This window comes from Eschscholzia californica, unplaced genomic scaffold, assembly GCF_041429995.1.
Source record: "Eschscholzia californica isolate CP2 unplaced genomic scaffold, dmEscCali1.0.p SCAF_3, whole genome shotgun sequence".
NCBI lineage: Eukaryota > Viridiplantae > Streptophyta > Magnoliopsida > Ranunculales > Papaveraceae > Eschscholzia > Eschscholzia californica.
Window position 1 is genome coordinate 6,247,266 of NW_028238420.1, and position 24,049 is coordinate 6,271,314.

General features: G+C 38.7%; 2 protein-coding genes and 1 pseudogene across 2 annotated transcripts; all 3 read left to right on the forward strand.

The window, feature by feature from the left end:
• Positions 1 to 334: 334 nt before the first annotated feature.
• LOC147548005 (metalloendoproteinase 3-MMP-like) lies at positions 335 to 1,712 on the forward strand. Its single transcript, XM_086672625.1, has one exon. It carries the CDS (start codon positions 389 to 391, stop codon positions 1,322 to 1,324), a length of 936 nt encoding a protein of 311 aa, XP_086528751.1. The 5' UTR covers positions 335 to 388; the 3' UTR covers positions 1,325 to 1,712.
• A 13,305-nt stretch (positions 1,713 to 15,017) lies between these two features.
• LOC147548006 (metalloendoproteinase 3-MMP-like) lies at positions 15,018 to 16,395 on the forward strand. Its single transcript, XM_086669649.1, has one exon. The coding sequence runs from the start codon at positions 15,072 to 15,074 to the stop codon at positions 16,005 to 16,007; it is 936 nt and encodes a 311-aa protein (XP_086525775.1). The 5' UTR covers positions 15,018 to 15,071; the 3' UTR covers positions 16,008 to 16,395.
• A 5,080-nt stretch (positions 16,396 to 21,475) lies between these two features.
• Positions 21,476 to 22,807, forward strand: LOC147548007 (metalloendoproteinase 2-MMP pseudogene; annotated as a pseudogene).
• The last annotated feature ends 1,242 nt before the right edge of the window (positions 22,808 to 24,049 follow it).

The following is a 24,049-nucleotide window of genomic DNA, read 5'->3' on the forward strand; positions in this document are numbered from 1 at the left end:
TATTATTTTAATATATATTTTTACTACTTGAATATCTGTAAATAACTAAAGTATTTAACGATAACCGCGTAACATGAATCTAGAAATTTTCGTGCCCTACGGATACGGCTATACCCCATTACATCTAAAAGACTCAAACTTTTCAAAGTCTAGAACTTCTTGTACTTATTTGAAGTAACAATCAATCACAACTTCGACTTTTCCTAAGCCCTTTTTTCACGTCGTTCCATATACCTATCGAACCCTGCTTCTAAGAAGAAATAGAGCAATCCCATAGAATTTGAACCAATCAAGTCCTCTTCTTATTTCTTTATAAAATCAACCCAAAGTTTCTCAATCAACCCAAAGTTTCTCCCACTCTCTCTAAATCTCTCTCTAAAACAGAGTCATGAGAACTTATCAATTGATTTCTACAATTCTTGTAATTTCTCTCTCTACATTACCCATTTCTTATGCCCATTTCTCCAATTCAACTTCCCCAGTTTGGGATTCTTACAAAAAATTCACTGGATCTCGTGTAGGTGATCAAGCTGAAGGACTAGCCAAATTAAAGCAATACTTTCACAAATTCGGTTACATCCCACATACGCCATCGAATTTCACTGATGAATTTGATGATTCTTTTGAATCAGCTCTAAAAACCTACCAAATCAATTTCAATCTTAATCCAACTGGAATTCTTGATGAATCAACTATGCGACAAATTCAACTGCCAAGATGTGGTGTAGCAGATATAATCAACGGTTCTAGTACTATGAATTCTGGTAAAGAGGGGCATAATAGTAAACTACACACAGTTGCTCACTTTGGTTTCTTTCCCGGGAAACCTAAATGGACTCCATCTAACCGTCAACTTTCGTACGCCTTTGACCCAGATAATCAATTAACGGATTCTTTTAAATTCGTTATCTCTCGTGCTTTTCAACGTTGGTCAGAAGTAACGCCGTTAACTTTCTTAGAGACCCAATACAATGATGCAGCTGACCTCAAAATAGGTTTTTACACAGGAGATCACGGTGACGGGAATTCGTTCGATGGGGTTTTAAAAGTGCTGGCCCACGCTTTTTCTCCAACAGATGGACGTTTCCATTTAGATGGAGCTGAAACTTGGGTTGCTGAAGGTGATGTTACTAAATCTCCTTCACCAGTAGCCGTTGATTTAGAATCAGTAGCTGTTCATGAAATTGGGCATTTACTTGGATTAGGCCACTCGTCTGTAGAAGAATCAATTATGTACCCTACCCTTGTAACAAAGACGAAAAAAGTTGATCTGACAAGTGATGATGTTGAAGGAATACAAAACTTATATGGGGTCCACCCTTAGGATGTACTTTCGTGGGTCCATGGTACCTTAATAGTGGAGTATTATACTTTCTTTTTTGATGAGAAAGTGGAGTCTTATACTAGTATTTACATATAAATATTTTTTTCGTTTTTTTTTTTTTGGTATTTGGTACACGTTATGTTGTTCGGGGCATGAAGCGAGGCAACATACCCGTCGTCTCGCCTTAGCGCGTTCAGACGACCGTCGCAGATAAAGTAAGAAATTAAGTATAGTATATATTGTGAAAGAAGAAGAAGAATAAGAAGAAGAAAACAACTTCTTTTAATGTATTAATAAAGTCTCAAAGTATTAATGAAGTACTGAACTACTTATTTTCTATACTATACTAGGTATTTGGTATAAGAAGAACGATATCTGGGATAGGCAGCGCGTTAAAAATGTCAATTTATGTATTTGCTATTCCTTTACCAAATTAGTCTAAGGAGAGCGTTATAAGGATCATTTAATAAATAATGCTTAAGTATAATGACTTCAATAAAAATTAACAATAAATCTAAGGGGGTAGTGGATTGGGACTTTCGCGGACATTTGAGTGTCCGCGAAAGTCTGAGGCATTCAAATCCGGACATTTGAAAGTCTACGAAAGTCCGAGGCATTCAAATCAAAACATTTAAAAGTCCTCGAAAGTCTGAGGCATTTAAATCCCGACATTTGAGAGTCTATGAAAGTCTGAGGCATTCGATTATAGACAAAATGTCCTAGACTTTGGTAGACTTCTTAGTTTGATGGATTTGTGAAGAATTTGGGACAAATTTGGAGCCCAAAATGTCTTTACAAAAACAAGAGACATTTGAAGTCCATCGTGTGATTAAACAACAATAATAATATTAAAATAATAAATGACCACCAAATGTCCATCAATGTCCACAAATATTTACAAGATGTCTATGAAAGTCGAAAAATATATTTTAAAATGTTCATACAAATATATTATTCCATGTGATTAAACAATAATGATAATGATAAAATAATAAATATCCACCAAATGTCCATCAATGTCCACAAATATTCACAGATGTCTACGAAAGTCGAAAAATATATTTTTGAAATGTTAGTATAAATATATTGTTTCATGTGATTAAACAATAAAAATAATATTAAAAAAATAAAATGTCTACCAAATGTCCATCAATGTCCACAAAAACAACCTAACCCTAATATCGATCACATAAACAACCCAACCCTAATATCATTCACTACTATCAACATCACTAATAGTATTAAAAAGCTTGCAAAATACATAAGTTTATTGTCTTCGTTTACAAGCTTTTAAAGACGTCTGAAGATCCCACAGATGAGGAACCACCATTAATAAAGAAGGGGACACCATACATCAAGAAAGAAGAGTCCTTTGACTTAAGTGAAGACATCGACTTAAACGAAAACATAGACTTAAACGAGGACATCGACTTAAACGAAGATATCGACTTAAACAAAGATGCCTCAAGATCTCACGGATGAGGAACCACCTTTAATGAAGAAAGAGAAAACCTACATAAAGAAAGAAGAATCCTTTGACTTAAACGAAGACATCGACTAAATCAAAAACATCGACTTAATCGAAAACATCGACTTAAACGAGGACATCAATTTAGACGAAGATATCGACTTAAACAAAGACATATATGATGAAGATAATATGTCTCAAGTAAAGAAATATTTTTTCTTCCTATATAGTTGAAAAATCTTTTAGGTCATTTTTGTTCTAGTAAAGGATTTTCGGTTGGGTCAAATGAAAAAGAAAACAACTTTCGGCCAGCTCGGCTGAAATTCATCTGTTTTTTCATCCCTGCACAGGGTATTCTGCTTCAGTGGTAGAGTCTGCAATAGTACTTTTTTTGGAACTCTTCCAGCTTACTGTTCCTTAGTTTAGACAGTAGACGTAACCAGACTGTGATCTGAAATCGTCTCTATCCGTTTGAAAGCTAGTATCCACATGGCCTACAAGGTTGAGTGTCTCTTCCCCGCCGTATACTAGGAAGTGATCCTTAGTCCTTTTTAGGTATTTTAGAATATTCTTAGTAGCGGTCCAGTGTGTTTCTCCTAGATTCGATTGGTGACGACTACACATGCTTAAGGCATATGAGACGTTTGGGTGAGTGCAAATCATGGCATACATGATTGATTCAATTGCCGAAGCATAAGGAACATCTACCATGTATTTTAGCTCATCAGGTTTCACAAAACACCGACTCTTGCTAAACGTGATGCCATGTGACATGGGAAGGAATCCTCTTTTAGAGTTTTCCATACTGAACCGGTGTAGAATCTTATCGATATAAGTTTCTTGACTGAGTCTAATCATCCTCCTTGATCTATCTCTATAGATCTTGATGCCCAATATCTATTCAACAGCCCCTCGATCCTTCATTGAGAAACATTTCCGAAGCCAGTCCTTAACTGATTCTAAAAACTGAATGTTGTTTCCAATGATTAATATGTCATCGACATAAAGAACCAAGAAAACTAGGTTGCTCCCACTAACCTTCTTGTAAACAAAAGATTCTTCTGTATTCTTGAGGAAACCAAATTCTTTGATTGCCTCGTCGAATCGAAGATGCCAACTCCTGCGTACTTGCTTTAGTCCATAAATAGAACTCTTAAGCTTGCAAACCGTTTAGGAAGGCGGTTTTGACATCCATTTGTCAAATCTCATAATCGTAATTGAAGGATTCATCTGTTCGGTCTGAAGGAGATGTCCTTCCGAAGGAGTGTCCTTCGACCAAGGTGGCAATGCGATCAATTTGTCAGTTAGGATAACGATGACCACTCGTAAAGATCATCCAGTCCGGTCCAATTAGGGGTCGTAATGCTTTGCTAGAAGCCAACTACGATCATCGGATCAAGGAGTTGATTCGAGGCTAACATAGACCGGATCCTACAACGGGTTACACATAAGAGTGGTAACTTGATCGGAGAGATTTGACTAGACGGGAACTGGCTAAAGTTGGATGGGATTCAACTAGAAAGGCCGAAAGGGTCCGAATGGAGATTCGGGACAAGATAGAAGGAAGGCTCTTTGGGCCGGCCATGAGATGGCCGACCAGAGTAAGTGGGCAGGCCATGAGATGGCCGACCAGAGTAAGTGGGCCGGCCACATAAGGCCCATGGTGGGCTGCCCTGGCCGGCCACACTTAAGGGGATTATCAAAATACCCCAAAAATGGTATTTTGGTAATTATCTTTTCTGTGACCCAGAAAATAGAAAACCTAATCTGAATGAGATTCTAATTAGGGTTTGTCTATATATTGGGTCAGTTGAGAACAGAAAAGGTGTGGATTTTTCTCTAAGGAAAAATTATACAGCTCTCTCTCTCTCTAAATATACAGCTATTAGAGAGAGAGGAATATAGAGAAAAAGTTCCCATTCTATCAATCTAGTCAAGAAGAAGAGTTCTTCTCAACCTTCTAGTAAGTCCTAGCAGTCTGAAAGGAAGGGAGATCAAGTCTATTCACTCGGTGTCTCAAGTAGAGGAGCTACAGTTGGAGCTCTCGATCTTTGCATGCGATTGGAATGGTTCGAGGGAAAAACGCGTTAAGGTATTTATCTCTCTCTAGTTCATTGATTAGTTTATGCATGTCGATCCTGGGCAATCTAGTGTTAAACATGAGATGTTTGAGATTCCGCTTACAACACTAGGTAGTGTATAGGATACACAAAACCCTACAGTGGCATCACGAGCCGGTTGCATGAAACTATCTCTGACTAGTCGAATAAGATTCGAGCTTGATTGATTAGATGATTTTATGTTTAAATAGGGATTTAGACATGAAATTGATTAGTTTAAATTAGATTTAGACTTAATCGGATAGAAAATTGAAAGAGTTTCAATGGGAAGACTTTAAAATTTGGTGTTTTTGAAAAGAGTTTTCAAAATAAAATTTTAAATTGGATGGTTTTTTGAAAAGAGTTTTCAAATTGCTGGTTTTTGGATGAAAGATTCATCAAAAACAGCAAAAGTTGGAATTTTTTCAAAAATTTGGAAGAAAACATGGTGCTGTCCAGAGACCGGACTGACCAGGACGCGTCTGGCCAGTCGCGGACGCTCTGGACGCGTCCCAGTCCTTCCCGGACTGGGAATCCGAGAGCGTCTCGGATTAGACGCGTCCGAGCTATTCTCGGACGGGAAAGACGCGTCCGAGAGCGTCTCGGACTGGGAGTCCGAGAGCGTCTCGGACAGGGATCCCGAAGGATCCGCGTCCAGCACCTGAGGTCGCATCTTCCAGACGCGACCACAGAGACATGTCCGGACGCGTCTCGGATTGAGAATCCGGACGCGACCAGGACAGAACCTTCCAGAACGCGTCTGGGACGCGTCTGGTGAGACCAGAAGCTGTCTCGGACTGGGAGTCCGAGAAGCTCGGACTTGGGCAGAGCGTCTGGGACGCGTCTGTAAGGTCAGGAAGCGTCTGGCCTAGGGCCAGGACGCGACCACCCGAGGGACTTGGCACGGTCTGGAACGTGCCAATCCGGGTCCGACCTTGGTTCGGACCTTGACCGAGACTTGACTAGGTCTAGTCAAAGGGTCCCTTGACCAAGTTTGACTTAAGTCTTTGGAGTTAGACTCGGGTCTTTTGGGCCTTGACTTAAGTGGGAGGTTCGGTTTTCTTCTTCCGACTTTGACCATATTTTTTCCGAAAGTGACCCGGGCCCACCAAAGCCTGAATCGGAGTTTTTCCAAAACGATTTCAAAATCTTTTGAGATAAAACCAAACGAGCCATTAGTGGGACTTAAGGCACGTTAGACATAGAGATGTCGGTAGTATCTCCCGAATAGCTATCTAGAACATAGCAAACCTAGATTCGACCTAAGTAAGCGAATCTCATACATACTTGGGTGTTTTATGAATGTCATATTATTATGTATGTATGGATGTGAATGCGGGTTCTAGTATGGCCATAGAATTGTTCTATCTTGTTTTTAAGCACGGATGGGTGCCCGATGTAATTAATTTAATTTCAAGTTTTATACGATCTGCGAATCGTTGAGTCTTGTAATTAGAGTTTAAGGGTACAATTGAGTCCATTGAAGAGCCAAAGGATGAGATCGTGGTTCGAGTGGGAGAATTCAATGGATGTTCGAGGATGGAGATCCAGGCGAACGGAGGCTAAACAAGCAAAGAACCTAAGAAGATTAGATCTTTTAGGTTAGGGGCCATACTAGGATCATATCTGCTTGATTTATTTTCTCGCGCGCATTTACTTATTTACGTTTTGTGTGGTGTATGATTATGTTAGAGTTCACAGTAATGCATGCAAACAAAAACGTAAGAGTCCCCAAAAAGAATTTTGAGTAATGCCTACCCAGATTAAGACACCTGTTGCGCCCTTGTTCATCGATGGTGGGTCATGCCAAAGCAGGGTTCCATCTTTTACCTCGGGACAATACGGGTAGACCTATGAAGAGGTCTACATGTCTAAATGGTTATTCTCATCGAGTCAGCAAAAGAGTTTTGGATTTCGAGGCAAAAGGATGAATTCAACACATAAGTGTTATTCATCAACCAAGAGTCATATGAGATATGATCAGTAAGGAGTTACTCACCCAGGAGGGTGAAGTTAAGGGCAGTGCCAAAGTACGCTTAGCTTCACAGGAATGGGGTCTTGGAATCGTATTATTCATAGGGGGACGGTTTTCATTGAATAATATGGCAAAAAGTGTTTTTGCGTAAACATTGAATGTAGTACTTAGCAAAATCCTTATTTTGTTTCTGTAGAGTAGAGATGGCAAATAGGATTAGTTCACGTTTAGATAGAGATCTATACGACTTTCTAGATTGGGAGGAAGATCAGAGAAGAGTTCTCGATGCTTCAAAGAAAGAAAGCGTAATAGAGCTACCAGAAAGGGAAGTGGAAGTCGGTGCCTATGTTATAGAGGTCAATTTGGCAGATATGGCTGACTCTCCCTCATGGGTATATGATACCGGATGTGGAGCACATATAATTTCAGAATTAGATGAGCTCAAGGAGGTCAGGTATCTGACAAAGAGCGAGATGGTTCTACGAGTCGCAAACAAGGCAAGAGTTGCTGCTGTGGCTGTAGGAAATTTCGAGCTCAGTTTAGAGACTGGGTTGATATTAGTGCTACGTAATTGCTATTACGTACCGACTATATCGAGGAACATCATCTCTGCGTCGGTGTTAGACAAAGAGGGATATCACGCTATAATAAAAGACAAGAGTTGTTCTTTATACAAGGGTGAGATGTTCTATACCAGTGCTAAGCTGCGTAATGGTCTTTATGTTGTGAACATAGAAGACGAAATCCTGAACATAGACACGAAACGGCTTCGTACTCATGATTCTAACCAAAGTTATCTCTGGCATTGTCGTTTGGGTCACATTAACATGAAACGCATGCAGAAGCTTCATGCAGATGGACTTCTGGGATCGTGTGATTTGGAATCGTACGATACATGTGAGCCATGCTTAGTGGGCAAGATGACAAGATCGTCCTTCAAGGGGAAAGGAGATCGGGTGTGTGAACCCTTAGGACTGATACATACGGATGTATGCGGACCTATGAGTACACTTGCAACAGGTAACTATGGCTACTTCATAACGTTCACTGATGACTTCACTAGATATGGTTACGTGTATCTAATGAGACATAAGTCGGAATCGTTTGAAGTGTTCAAACAATTCCAGAATGAAGTAGAGAATCAGCTTGGCAAGAAAATAAAAGCGATTCGATCGGATCGAGGTGGTGAGTATTTGAGTCAAGAGTTTGAGGATCATCTTCGGAGTTGTGGAATAGTTTCACAACTCACTCCTCCAGGAACACCTCAGATGAACGGTGTGTCCGAGAGGAGGAATCGAACATTGATGGACATGGTTCGATCGATGATGAACTTAGCCGATCTTCCTAACACTTTCTGGGGGTATGCTCTAGAAACGGCTGCTTTCACACTTAACCGAGCTCCGTCAAAAGCTGTAGAAAAGACGCCACATGAGATGTGGACTGGAAAGGTTCCAAAGTTGTCTTTTCTCAAAGTCTGGGGTTGCGATGTTTATGTAAAGCGTTTACAAGGAGATAAACTAGCACCAAGATCAGACAAGTGTCTCTTCGTCGGTTATCCGAAAGAGACAAAGGGGTATTACTTCTACAACCCGTCAGAGAACAAAGTGTTTGTTGCTCGTGATGGTGTCTTCCTTGAAAAGGAGTTCCTTTCCAAGAAGACAAGTGGGAGAAATATAGAGATCGAAGAGGTTCGATCTGAGCAACAAACTGGCACCGTTGCACCGATGTCAGAAGTCGCGATTCCTAACTATTATGAGCCGATAGAAGAGGAAAGAGGGGATGAGATGGTAGATCTCGGAGATCCTCCCGCGCAAAGCGAATGTGATTCGCAGGAGAACCCTCAAGGAGTTGAGAGTGTCTCACCTGTTGTTCAAGCCCCGCGTAGGTCCGCAAGGCTGATTGAGTTGTCTCAACGACAAGAGTTGTTGTTGGTAGAGGATAACGAACCCAGCACCTACGAAGAAGCTATGACGAGCCCAGACTCCGAAAAATGGCTGGGAGCCATGAAATCCGAAATGGAATCCATGTCTGAGAATCAAGTTTGGAACTTGGTTGATTTGCCCGATGGGGTAAAGCCCATAGGATGCAAATGGATTTTCAAGATGAAAACAGACAAGGATGGAAACGTGAGCGTTTTCAAAGCTAGACTGGTGGCAAAAGGTTACAGACAAGTCCAGGGTATAGACTACGAAGAAACCTTTTCCCCTGTCGCGATGCTTAAGTCCATTAGGATTATTCTAGCAATTGCAGCTCATTATGATTATGAGATTTGGCAAATGGATGTCAAAACCGCCTTCCTGAACGGTAAGCTGGAAGAGGATGTGTACATGACACAGCCTGAGGGTTTTGAGGATTCCGGGAATGCTGGAAAGGTTTGCAAGCTTCAAAGGTCCATCTACGGGTTGAAGCAAGCAAGTCGGAGCTGGAATCTTCGATTCGACGAGAAAATCAAAGAGTTTGGTTTTCTGAAGAATGAAGAGGAATCTTGTGTATACAAGAAGGTTAGTGGGAGCAACTTAGTTTTCTTGGTCCTGTATGTGGATGACATACTGATCGTTGGAAATGACATTCCTATGCTTGACTCCGTGAAAGAGTGGCTTAGGAAGTGTTTTTCAATGAAAGACCTACGAGATGCAGAATATATATTGGGCATCAAGATCTATAGAGATAGATCGAGGAGGATGATTGGACTTAGTCAAGAGACTTATATAGATAAGGTTCTTGGGAGGTTCAAGATGGAAGACTCTAAGAGAGGATTCCTACCCATGACACATGGTACGACGCTTAGCAAGACTCAGTGTCCCCGAGATCCTGATGAGCTAGCACACATGAAGAAGGTGCCTTATGCTTCGGCAATAGGATCTATCATGTACGCCATGGTCTGCACTCGCCCAGACGTCTCATATGCTTTGAGTATGTGTAGTCGTTACCAATCTAATCCAGGGGAGAAACACTGGACCGCAGCCAAAAATATCCTGAAGTACTTGAGAAGGACTAAGGATCACTTCTTGGTGTATGGCGGGAAAGACAAACTAATCGTGGAAGGCCATGTGGATGCGAGCTTCTAAACGGACAGAGATGATTTCCGATCGCAGTCGGGTTATGTCTTTTGTCTAAACGGAGGAGCAGTAAGCTGGAAGAGCTCAAAGCAGACTACTGTAGCAGACTCTACCACAGAAGCAGAATACCTTGCCGCTTCGGAAGCAGCGAAGGAAGGAGTTTGGATAAAGAAGTTTATCTCCGAACTTGGTGTAGTTCCTAGCATAGAAAATGGGGTTACTCTATATTGTGACAACAATGGAGCTATCGCCCAGGCTAAGGAACCAAGGGCACACCAGAAATCCAAACATATCCTAAGGAAGTACCACGTGATTAGGGAAATCACTGAGCGAAAGGATGTGGTCATTTGCAAAGTCGATACGGACGACAACGTTGCCGATCCGTTAACTAAACCACTGCCTCAGCCCAAGTATGAGAGTCGTAGAAGGGGCATAGGTATAAAGCGCATCGATGAATGGCTTTAGGTTGTAATTGGATTAATGAAAAGGGGTTTTCATGTAATCAATTAGCTACATTCAATAAAAAGAAATAAAGGAGTTTATTTCTGTCGTTAAATAATGGTTTAGTGTTTAATGACGGTCCAAAATAATGAGGAATTCCAGGTAGGTTTATCAGATACGTGATCTGGTAAATGGAACCCTACTAAGTGAACGTGGAATAGATTCATTATAGAGTCCCTAGTCCAGGTCATTGCATGGACAACAATGACTCAAGAAGACTAGCATGGGAATTGACTGATAGCGCAGTTCCATGGGCTATAGGAATATGGTATTTAAGTCAATTACATGGATGTAGATTGGGGAATCTACATTGGATTAACCCAAAGATGAGAGTTTTTTCAAGAAGTTGAAAAAGGCGTCACAAACTCTCATAGGCAAGATTGGAGAGATTCCGTAAACATGAGTGCTCCACTCATCTTATGTAAGGAATGTCGAACTTTGGTACTGTCAAACGCCGCGCCGTAAAAGGAGGTTATAAAGGCAGCATACTGGGGGAGACAGGATAGACATGAAGTTAAATGGGAGTACAAGACTGGATGATGTCCTCCTATTAAGTTAGGAATAAGTATCTCCGGGCCACTTGAGGAGAAGCAACTGTGAAATGTGTGGCCGCACTCAAATGGATTAAGAGTTAATCATTTGAATTGACGGTTGTTCTCTGGATCAAGAAAGTCTGAACGGTGTGACGTATCAGATGGGATACTAAGCGACATGGGAATCGAGCATTGCACTTGTTCTAAGTACAAGTGGGAGACTGAAGGATTTATCCGTTCGATCTGAAGGAGATGTCCTTCCGAAGGAGTGTCCTTCGACCAAGGTGGCAATGCGATCAATTTGTCAGTTAGGATAACGATGACCACTCGTAAAGATCATCCAGTCCGGTCCAATTAGGGGTCGTAATGCTTTGCTAGAAGACAACTACGATCATCGGATCAAGGAGTTGATTCGAGGCTAACATAGACCGGATCCTACAACGGGTTACACATAAGAGTGGTAACTTGATCGGAGAGATTTGACTAGACGGGAACTGGCTAAAGTTGGATGGGATTCAACTAGAAAGGCCGAAAGGGTCCGAATGGAGATACGGGACAAGATAGAAGGAAGGCTCTTTGGGCCGGCCATGAGATGGCCGACCAGAGTAAGTGGGCCGGCCACATAAGGCCCATGGTGGGCTGCCCTGGCCGGCCACACTTAAGGGGATTATCAAAATACCCCAAAAAGGGTATTTTGGTAATTATCTTTCTGTGAACCAGAAAATAGAAAACCTAATCTGAATGAGATTCTAATTAGGGTTTGTCTATATATTGGGTCAGTTGAGAACAGAAAAGGTGTGGATTTTTCTCTAAGGAAAAATTATACAGCTCTCTCTCTCTCTGAATATACAGCTATTGGAGAGAGAGGAATATAGAGAAAAAGTTCCCATTCTATCAATCTAGTCAAGAAGAAGAGTTCTTCTCAACCTTCTAGTAAGTCCTAGCAGTCTGAAAGGAAGGGAGATCAAGTCTATTCACTCGGTGTCTCAAGTAGAGGAGCTACAGTTGGAGCTCTCGATCTTTGCATGCGATTGGAATGGTTAGAGGGAAAAACGCGTTAAGGTATTTATCTCTCTCTAGTTCATTGATTAGTTTATGCATGTCGATCCTGGGCAATCTAGTGTTAAACATGAGATGTTTGAGATTCCGCTTACAACACTAGGTAGTGTATAGGATACACAAAACCCTATAGTAATGAGGTGCAATTGCTAGAATGATCCGAATGGATTTAAGCATTGCGATAAGGAAAAGGTTTCATCATAGGCTATACCATGAACTTGTTTGTATCCTTTTGCCACATGTCTAGCTTTGAAAATGTTAATGTTTCCATCCTTGTCAGTTTTCATCGTGAAAACTCATTTGCAACCGATCGGTTTCGCTCCATCGGGCAAATCGACCAAGTCCCATTCTTGATATTCTGACATGGATTCCATTTCCGATCTCATGACTCTAAGCTATTTTTCAGAGTCAGGGCTCGTCATAGCTTTTTGTAAGTACTCGGCTCATTATCTTCTAATTGTAGCATATCTGTTCTCTAAGATAATTCCTTGAGCCTTTGAGACCTACGAGGGGCTTGAGAAACAATTGGAGTGTTTTCAACTACTCGAGATATCTCCTGCGATCTACTTTGACTTGTGCGGGACGTATCTCGAGTTCTTCTAACTCTACCTCGTTTTCCTCTTCCACTTGTTGTGGAAAGACAAGAGCCGCTAAATTTCTTAATATCGCCATATCTTTGTTTATTTGTTGCTCAAATCGAATTTCTTCGATCTCTACATTTCTCCCACTTGTCTTTTTGTAAATAAATTTCTTTTCAAGGAAGACACCATCACAAGTAACAAGCACTTTGTTCTCTGATTTGTTGTAGAAGTAGTAGCCCATTGTCTCTTTTGGATAACCCACAAAGAGACATTTGTCTGACTTGGGTGCGAGTTTATCTCCTTGTAAACCCTTTACATAAACGTTACATCCCTAGACTTTGAGAAAAGACAGCTTTGGAACCTTTCCATATCATAACTCATAAGGCGTCTTTTCTACTGCTTTTGACGGAGCTCGGTTAAGTGTGAAGGCATCCGTTTCCAGAGCATATCCCCAGAACGTATTTGGAAGGTTAAACTCATCATAGATCGAACCATGTCTAACAGGGTACGATTTCCTTTCAGAAACTCCATTTAACCGTGGTGTTCCGGGTGGAGTGAGTTGCGATACTATTTCGCATCTCCTAAGATGATCATCAAATTCTTGACTCAAATATTCACCACCTCGATCGGATCGAATCTTCTTGTCAAGTTGATTCTCTACTTCGTTCTGAAATTGTTTGAACATGTCCAACGATTTGAATTTATGCCTCATTAGGTATATGTAACCATATCTAGTGAAGTCATCCGTGAACGTGAAGAAGTAGCTAAAGTTACCTCTCGCGGGCGTACTCATTGGTCCAAATACATCAGTATGTATGATTTTCAATGGTTCTTTGCCCCGTTCTCCTTTTCCTTTAAAGGAGGCTCTTGTCATTTTACCCGTTAAACATGATTCGCACGTGTCGTATGACTCTAAGTTACATAATTATATAATGTGGAAGTAAAATTCACTCTTGTCATTTTACCTAAAGTCCAACGGATCAACCCGGCTTAAGGAAGCTGAACTGCTAAAGCCCTCAATGCTCCGCCACCAACACCCCTAACTGGGAGGTCGGGCGGGATAAGCTAAGAGGTAAACATCAACATCTGCTAAAACCTAATTTCTAGAGAGATTCCAAAAAATAGATCTAAGGTTGTACTTTTTGTTTTCTTAGAACAAAAAACTGTGTAAAGGTTTTTCACATTGTTACATAATTATATAATGTGGAAGTAAAATTCAGAAATCTTATAAGAAGATTGAACATCATAAGATAAAGAAATATCAAGAAAAACCTCATTAATGGAGCTTCAAATAACTAGATCTGAAATTTAAAAGTTTATCTCTAAAACACTAGGGAAAAACTTATGAGTATATGAAGATGAAGATTAAAGAAAATGAAGAATAAAGAAGATGGGGATCAGAGATGAATATCTTTGAGAAGATGAAGCACTAAAGAATATCAAGCATTGAAGAAGATGAAGATGAAATCGTACTTATAGTTCAACGGTCAGACTTTGTTTCCGGCGAAACCAATTTTATGTCCGGTCACCCAATTCCGGTTAAGGTAGAGAGAGAAACTAGAGAAGAAATATTAGAGCTAGAAGAAATGAGAGCTAAAAAATACGAGGAAAATGAGAATATACATATAAAAGGGTAGAAGGGATATTATTAAAAAATGTGGGTTGTTTGAGATGGAAATATGAGCTCCAAGATCCGAAATTAGGTTTGATGTTACGATATTTTTTTTAAAAGTGGGTTTTTTAAATTGTTAGGTGGTGAGCTTCAATTCCTATTTCGGCCCATTTTGTGGGTTTTTCATCAAAAAATTCTTTATCTATAAAACAAATGGCATAGGTTTATTTTGTCATGTCATAACTTGCATCTACAAATCTCGGACGTTCATTTCTTATTTATGTATCTTAACCGTTAGTCTTTAAAAGATAGATATTTCAAAGTCAAAATAACTATCCATTTCCTATAACTTCTCACGATATTTCTCTCTCTCTCTCCTAAAAAACACGATTATATATTTTTCTCTTTCCTCTTTTCTCTCTCCAAACAACCCAATATAATCTCCATTATTATTATTTTAGAAATTACAATTTATTATTTTAATATATATTTTTACTACTTGAATATCTGTAAATAACTAAAGTATTTAACGATAACCGCGTAACATGAATCTAGAAATTTTCGTGCCCTACGGATACGGCTATACCCCATTACATCTAAAAGACTCAAACTTTTCAAAGTCTAGAACTTCTTGTACTTATTTGAAGTAACAATCAATCACAACTTCGACTTTTCCTAAGCCCTTTTTTCACGTCGTTCCATATACCTATCGAACCCTGCTTCTAAGAAGAAATAGAGCAATCCCATAGAATTTGAACCAATCAAGTCCTCTTCTTATTTCTTTATAAAATCAACCCAAAGTTTCTCAATCAACCCAAAGTTTCTCCCACTCTCTCTAAATCTCTCTCTAAAACAGAGTCATGAGAACTTATCAATTGATTTCTACAATTCTTGTAATTTCTCTCTCTACATTACCCATTTCTTATGCCCATTTCTCCAATTCAACTTCCCCAGTTTGGGATTCTTACAAAAAATTCACTGGATCTCGTGTAGGTGATCAAGCTGAAGGACTAGCCAAATTAAAGCAATACTTTCACAAATTCGGTTACATCCCACATACGCCATCGAATTTCACTGATGAATTTGATGATTCTTTTGAATCAGCTCTAAAAACCTACCAAATCAATTTCAATCTTAATCCAACTGGAATTCTTGATGAATCAACTATGCGACAAATTCAACTGCCAAGATGTGGTGTAGCAGATATAATCAACGGTTCTAGTACTATGAATTCTGGTAAAGAGGGGCATAATAGTAAACTACACACAGTTGCTCACTTTGGTTTCTTTCCCGGGAAACCTAAATGGACTCCATCTAACCGTCAACTTTCGTACGCCTTTGACCCAGATAATCAATTAACGGATTCTTTTAAATTCGTTATCTCTCGTGCTTTTCAACGTTGGTCAGAAGTAACGCCGTTAACTTTCTTAGAGACCCAATACAATGATGCAGCTGACCTCAAAATAGGTTTTTACACAGGAGATCACGGTGACGGGAATTCGTTCGATGGGGTTTTAAAAGTGCTGGCCCACGCTTTTTCTCCAACAGATGGACGTTTCCATTTAGATGGAGCTGAAACTTGGGTTGCTGAAGGTGATGTTACTAAATCTCCTTCACCAGTAGCCGTTGATTTAGAATCAGTAGCTGTTCATGAAATTGGGCATTTACTTGGATTAGGCCACTCGTCTGTAGAAGAATCAATTATGTACCCTACCCTTGTAACAAAGACGAAAAAAGTTGATCTGACAAGTGATGATGTTGAAGGAATACAAAACTTATATGGGGTCCACCCTTAGGATGTACTTTCGTGGGTCCATGGTACCTTAATAGTGGAGTATTATACTTTCTTTTTTGATGAGAAAGTGGAGTCTTATACTAGTATTTACATATAAATATTTTTTTCGTTTTTTTTTTTTTGGTATTTGGTACACGTTATGTTGTTCGGGGCATGAAGCGAGGCAACATACCCGTCGTCTCGCCTTAGCGCGTTCAGACGACCGTCGCAGATAAAGTAAGAAATTAAGTATAGTATATATTGTGAAAGAAGAAGAAGAATAAGAAGAAGAAAACAACTTCTTTTAATGTATTAATAAAGTCTCAAAGTATTAATGAAGTACTGAACTACTTATTTTCTATACTATACTAGGTATTTGGTATAAGAAGAACGATATCTGGGATAGGCAGCGCGTTAAAAATGTCAATTTATGTATTTGCTATTCCTTTACCAAATTAGTCTAAGGAGAGCGTTATAAGGATCATTTAATAAATAATGCTTAAGTATAATGACTTCAATAAAAATTAACAATAAATCTAAGGGGGTAGTGGATTGGGACTTTCGCGGACATTTGAGTGTCCGCGAAAGTCTGAGGCATTCAAATCCGGACATTTGAAAGACTACGAAAGTCCGAGGCATTCAAATCAAAACATTTAAAAGTCCTCGAAAGTCTGAGGCATTTAAATCCCGACATTTGAGAGTCTATGAAAGTCTGAGGCATTCGATTATAGACAAAATGTCCTAGACTTTGGTAGACTTCTTAGTTTGATGGATTTGTGAAGAATTTGGGACAAATTTGGAGCCCAAAATGTCTTTACAAAAACAAGAGACATTTGAAGTCCATCGTGTGATTAAACAACAATAATAATATTAAAATAATAAATGACCACCAAATGTCCATCAATGTCCACAAATATTTACAAGATGTCTATGAAAGTCGAAAAATATATTTTAAAATGTTCATACAAATATATTATTCCATGTGATTAAACAATAATGATAATGATAAAATAATAAATATCCACCAAATGTCCATCAATGTCCACAAATATTCACAGATGTCTACGAAAGTCGAAAAATATATTTTTGAAATGTTAGTATAAATATATTGTTTCATGTGATTAAACAATAAAAATAATATTAAAAAAATAAAATGTCTACCAAATGTCCATCAATGTCCACAAAAACAACCTAACCCTAATATCGATCACATAAACAACCCAACCCTAATATCATTCACTACTATCAACATCACTAATAGTATTAAAAAGCTTGCAAAATACATAAGTTTATTGTCTTCGTTTACAAGCTTTTAAAGACGTCTGAAGATCCCACAGATGAGGAACCACCATTAATAAAGAAGGGGACACCATACATCAAGAAAGAAGAGTCCTTTGACTTAAGTGAAGACATCGACTTAAACGAAAACATAGACTTAAACGAGGACATCGACTTAAACGAAGATATCGACTTAAACAAAGATGCCTCAAGATCTCACGGATGAGGAACCACCTTTAATGAAGAAAGAGAAAACCTACATAAAGAAAGAAGAATCCTTTGACTTAAACGAAGACATCGACTAAATCAAAAACATCGACTTAATCGAAAACATCGACTTAAACGAGGACATCAATTTAGACGAAGATATCGACTTAAACAAAGACATATATGATGAAGATAATATGTCTCAAGTAAAGAAATATTTTTTCTTCCTATATAGTTGAAAAATCTTTTAGGTCATTTTTGTTCTAGTAAAGGATTTTCGGTTGGGTCAAATGAAAAAGAAAACAACTTTCGGCCAGCTCGGCTGAAATTCATCTGTTTTTTCATCCCTGCACAGGGTATTCTGCTTCAGTGGTAGAGTCTGCAATAGTACTTTTTTTGGAACTCTTCCAGCTTACTGTTCCTTAGTTTAGACAGTAGACGTAACCAGACTGTGATCTGAAATCGTCTCTATCCGTTTGAAAGCTAGTATCCACATGGCCTACAAGGTTGAGTGTCTCTTCCCCGCCGTATACTAGGAAGTGATCCTTAGTCCTTTTTAGGTATTTTAGAATATTCTTAGTAGCGGTCCAGTGTGTTTCTCCTAGATTCGATTGGTGACGACTACACATGCTTAAGGCATATGAGACGTTTGGGTGAGTGCAAATCATGGCATACATGATTGATTCAATTGCCGAAGCATAAGGAACATCTACCATGTATTTTAGCTCATCAGGTTTCACAAAACACTGACTCTTGCTAAACGTGATGCCATGTGACATGGGAAGGAATCCTCTTTTAGAGTTTTCCATACTGAATCGGTGTAGAATCTTATCGATATAAGTTTCTTAACTGAGTCTAATCATCCTCCTTGATCTATCTCTATAGATCTTGATGCCCAATATATATTCAACAGCCCCTCGATCCTTCATTGAGAAACATTTCCGAAGCAAGTCCTTAACTGATTCTAAAAACTGAATGTTGTTTCCAATGATTAATATGTCATCGACATAAAGAACCAAGAAAACTAGGTTGCTCCCACTAACCTTCTTGTAAACAAAAGATTCTTATGTATTCTTGAGGAAACCAAATTCTTTGATTGCCTCGTCGAATCGAAGATGCCAACTCCTGCTTACTTGCTTTAGTCCATAAATAGATCTCTTAAGCTTGCAAACCGTTTAGGAAGGCGGTTTTGACATCCATTTGTCAAATCTCATAATCGTAATGAGGTGCAATTGCTAGAATGATCCGAATGGATTTAAGCATTGCGATAAGGAAAAGGTTTCATCATAGGCTATACCATGAACTTGTTTGTATCCTTTTGCCACATGTCTAGCTTTGAAAATGTTAATGTTTCCATCCTTGTCAGTTTTCATCGTGAAAACTCATTTGCAACCGATCGGTTTCGCTCCATCGGGCAAATCGACCAAGTCCCATTCTTGATATTCTGACATGGATTCCATTTCCGATCTCATGACTCTAAGCTATTTTTCAGAGTCAGGGCTCGTCATAGCTTTTTGTAAGTACTCGGCTCATTATCTTCTAATTGTAGCATATCTGTTCTCTAAGATAATTCCTTGAGCCTTTGAGACCTACGAGGGGCTTGAGAAACAATTGGAGTGTTTTCAACTACTCGAGATATCTCCTGCGATCTACTTTGACTTGTGCGGGACGTATCTCGAGTTCTTCTAACTCTACCTCGTTTTCCTCTTCCACTTGTTGTGGAAAGACAAGAGCCGCTAAATTTCTTAATATCGCCATATCTTTGTTTATTTGTTGCTCAAATCGAATTTCTTCGATCTCTACATTTCTCCCACTTGTCTTTTTGTAAATAAATTTCTTTTCAAGGAAGACACCATCACAAGTAACAAGCACTTTGTTCTCTGATTTGTTGTAGAAGTAGTAGCCCATTGTCTCTTTTGGATAACCCACAAAGAGACATTTGTCTGACTTGGGTGCGAGTTTATCTCCTTGTAAACCCTTTACATAAACGTTACATCCCTAGACTTTGAGAAAAGACAGCTTTGGAACCTTTCCATATCATAACTCATAAGGCGTCTTTTCTACTGCTTTTGACGGAGCTCGGTTAAGTGTGAAGGCATCCGTTTCCAGAGCATATCCCCAGAACGTATTTGGAAGGTTAAACTCATCATAGATCGAACCATGTCTAACAGGGTACGATTTCCTTTCAGAAACTCCATTTAACCGTGGTGTTCCGGGTGGAGTGAGTTGCGATACTATTTCGCATCTCCTAAGATGATCATCAAATTCTTGACTCAAATATTCACCACCTCGATCGGATCGAATCTTTTTGTCAAGTTGATTCTCTACTTCGTTCTGAAATTGTTTGAACATGTCCAACGATTTGAATTTATGCCTCATTAGGTATATGTAACCATATCTAGTGAAGTCATCCGTGAACGTGAAGAAGTAGCTAAAGTTACGTCTCGCGGGCGTACTCATTGGTCCACATACATCACTATGTATGATTTTCAATGGTTCTTTGCCCCGTTCTCCTTTTCCTTTAAAGGAGGCTCTTGTCATTTTACGCGTTAAACATGATTCGCACGTGTCGTATGACTCTAAGTTACATAATTATATAATGTGGAAGTAAAATTCACTCTTGTCATTTTACCTAAAGTCCAACGGATCAACCCGGCTTAAGGCAGCTGAACTGCTAAAGCCCTCAATGCTCCGCCACCAACACCCCTAACTGGGAGGTCGGGCGGGATAAGCTAAGAGGTAAACATCAACATCTGCTAACACCTAATTTCTAGAGAGATTCCAAAAAATAGATCTAAGGTTGTACTTTATGTTTTCTTAGAACAAAAAACTGTGTAAAGGTTTTTCACTTTGTTACATAATTATATAATGTGGAAGTAAAATTCAGAAATCTTATAAGAAGATTGAACATCATAAGATAAAGAAATATCAAGAAAAACCTCATTAATGGAGCTTCAAATAACTAGATCTGAAATTTACAAGTTTATCTCTAAAACACTAGGGAAAAACTTATGAGTATATGAAGATGAAGATTAAAGAAAATGAAGAATAAAGAAGATGGGGATCAGAGATGAATATCTTTGAGAAGATGAAGCACTAAAGAATATCAAGCATTGAAGAAGATGAAGATGAAATCGTACTTATAGTTCAACGGTCAGACTTTGTTTCCGGCGAGACCAATTTTATGTCGGGTCACCCAATTCCGGTTAAGGTAGAGAGAGAAACTAGAGAAGAAATATTAGAGCTAGAAGAAATGAGAGCTAAAAAATACGAGGGAAATGAGAATATACATATAAAAGGGCAGAAGGGGTATTATTAAAAAATGTGGGTTGTTTGAGATGGAAATATGAGCTCCAAGATCCGAAATTAGGTTTGATGTTACGATATTTTTTTAAAAGTGGGGTTTTTAAATTGTTAGGTGGTGAGCTTCAATTCCTATTTCGGCCCATTTTGTGGGTTTTTCATCAAAAAATTCTTTATCTACAAAACAAATGGCATAGGTTTGTCATGTCATAACTTGCATCTATAAATCTCGTTCATTTCTTATTTATGTATCTTAACCGTTAGTCTTTAAAAGATAGATATTTCAAAGTCAAAATAACTATCCATTTCCTATAACTTCTCAAAATATTTCTCTCTCTCTCTCTCTCTCTCCTAAAAAACACGATTATATATTTTTCCCTTTCCTCTTTTCTCTCTCCAAACAACCCAATATAATCTCTATTATTATTATTTTAGAAATTACGATTTATTATTTTTAATATATATTTTTACTACTTGAATATCTGTAAATAACCAAAGTATTTAACGATAACCGCGTAACATGAATCTAGAAATTTTCGTGCCCTACGGATACGGCTATACCCCATTTCATCTAAAAGACTTAAACTTTTCAAAGTCTAGAACTTCTTGTACTGATTTGAAGTAACAATCAATCACAACTTCGACTTTTCCTAAGCCCTTTTTTCACGTCGTTCCATATACCTATCGAACCCTGCTTCTAAGAAGAAATAGAGCAATCCCATAGAATTTGAACCACTCAAGTCCTCTTCTTATTTCTTTATAAATCAACCCAAAGTTTCTCAATCAACTAACCCCCCTCTCTCACTCTCTCTAAATCTCTCTCTAAAACAGAGTCATGAGAACCTATCTATTATTGATTTCTACAATTCTTGTAATTTCTCTCTATACATTACCCATTTCTTATGCCTCCCCATCAGTATTCGTGCCAAATACCACTTACGATCCTACCCATTTCTCCAATTCAACTTCCCCAGTTTGGGAGTCTTACAAAAAATTTACTGGACGTCGTGTAGGTGATCAAGCTGAAGGACTAGCCAAATTAAAGCAATACTTTCACCAATTCGGTTACATCCCACATACACCAAATCAATTTCAATCTTAATCCAACTGGTATTCTTGATGAATCAACTATGCGACAAATCCAACGGCCAAGATGTGGTGTAGCAGATATAATCAACGGTTCTAGTACTATGAATTCTAGTAAAGAGGGGCATAATAGTAAACTACACACAGTTGCTCACTTTGGTTTCTTTCCCGGGAAACCTAAATGGACTCCATCTAACCGTCAACTTTCGTACGCCTTTAACCCAGATAATCAATTAACGAATTCTTTTAAATCCGCCATCTCTCGTGGTTTTCAACGTTGGTCAGAAGTAACGCCGTTAACTTTCATAGAGACCGAATCCTATGATACAGCCGATCTCACAATAGGTTTTTACAGAGGAGATCACGGTGACGGACGACCCTTTGATGGGCTTTTAGGATTGTTGGCCCACGCTTTTGCTCCAACAAATGGACGTTTTCATTTAGATGGAGCTGAAACTTGGGTTGCTGAAGGTGATGTTACTAAATCTTCTATAGTGTCAGCCATTGATTTAGAATCAATAGCTGTTCATGAAATTGGGCATTTACTTGGATTAGGGCACTCATCTTTGGAAGATTCAATTATGTACCCTACGATTGCACCGAGGACGAGAAAAGTTGATCTCACAAGTGATGATGTTGAAGGAATTCAAAATTTATATGGGGTCCACCCTTAGAATATATTTTGGTGGGTCCATAGTACCTTGATAGGGGAGTGTTATACTAGTATTTACATTATAAATATTTTTCTCGTTTTCTCTTGCTATTTGGTACACGTTATGTTGTTCGGGGCATGAGGCGAGGAACATACCCGTCGCGTCACCTTAGCGCTTTTAGACGACCGTCTCAGATAAAGTAAGAAATTAAGTATAGTATATATTGTAAAAGAAGAAGAAGAAGAAAACAACTTCTTTTAATGTATTAATAAAGTCTCAAAGTATTAATGAAGTACTGAACTACTTATTTTCTATACTATATTAGGTATTTGGTATAAGAAGAGCGATATCTGGTATAGGCAACGCGTTAAAAATGTCAATTTATGTATTTGCTATTCCTTTACCAAATTAGTCTAAGGAGAGCGTTATAAGGATCGTTTAATAAATAATGCTCAAGTATAATGACTTCAATAAAAATTAACAATAAATCTAACATTGTACTCAATTATAGTTCCGACTCACATAAACAACCCAACCCTAATATCGATCACTACTATCAACATCACTTATAGTATTAAAAAGCTTGCAAAATACATAAGTTTATTGTCTTCATTTACAAGCTTTTAAAGATGTGTGAAGATCCCACAGATGAGGAACCACCATTAATGAAGAAGGGGGCACCATACATCAAGAAAGAAGAGTCCTTTGACTTAAGTGAAGACATCGACTTAAACGAAAACGTATACTTAAACGAGGACATCGACTTAAACGAAGATATCGACTTAAACAAAGATGCCTCAAGATCTCACGGATGAGGAACCACCTTTAATGAAGAAGGGAGAAACCTACATAAAGAAAGAAGAATCCATCGACTTAAACGAAGACATCGACTTAATAAAAAACATCGACTTAATCGAAAACATTGACTTAAACGAGGACATCGACTTAAACGAAGATATCGACTTAAACAAAGACATATATGATGAAGATAATGTCTCAAGTAAAGAAATTTTTTTTCTTCCTATATAGTTGAAAAAGACTTTTAGGTCATTTTTGTTCTAGTAAAGGATTTTCGGTTGGGTCAAATGAAAAAAAAAAAAAAAAATTCGGCCAGCTCGGCTGAAATTCATCTAATTTTTCATCCCTGCACAGGGTATTCTGCTTCAGTTGTAGAGTCTGCAATAGTACTTTTTTTGAAACTCTTCCAGCTCGCTGCTCCTCCGTTCAGATAGTAGACGTAACCAGACTGTGATTTGAAATCGTCTCTATCCGTCTGAAAGCTTGTATCCACATGGCCTACAACTTTGAGTGATTCTTCCCCGCCGTATACTAGAAGTGATCGTTAGTCCTTTTTAGGTATTTAGAATATTCTTAGTAGCGGTCCAGTGTGCTTCTCCTAGATTTGATTGGTGACGACTACACATGCTTAAGGCATATGAGACGTCTGGGTGAGTGCAAATCATGGCATACATGATTGACCCTATTGCCGAAGCATAAGAAACATCTACCATGTATTTTAGCTCATCCGGTTTCACAA

Excerpts from the sequence above, each read along its gene's own strand:
- LOC147548006 (XM_086669649.1), top strand. The coding sequence starts at position 15,072 with ATGAGAACTTATCAATTGATTTCTACAATTCTTGTAATTTCTCTCTCT.
- LOC147548005 (XM_086672625.1), top strand. The coding sequence starts at position 389 with ATGAGAACTTATCAATTGATTTCTACAATTCTTGTAATTTCTCTCTCT.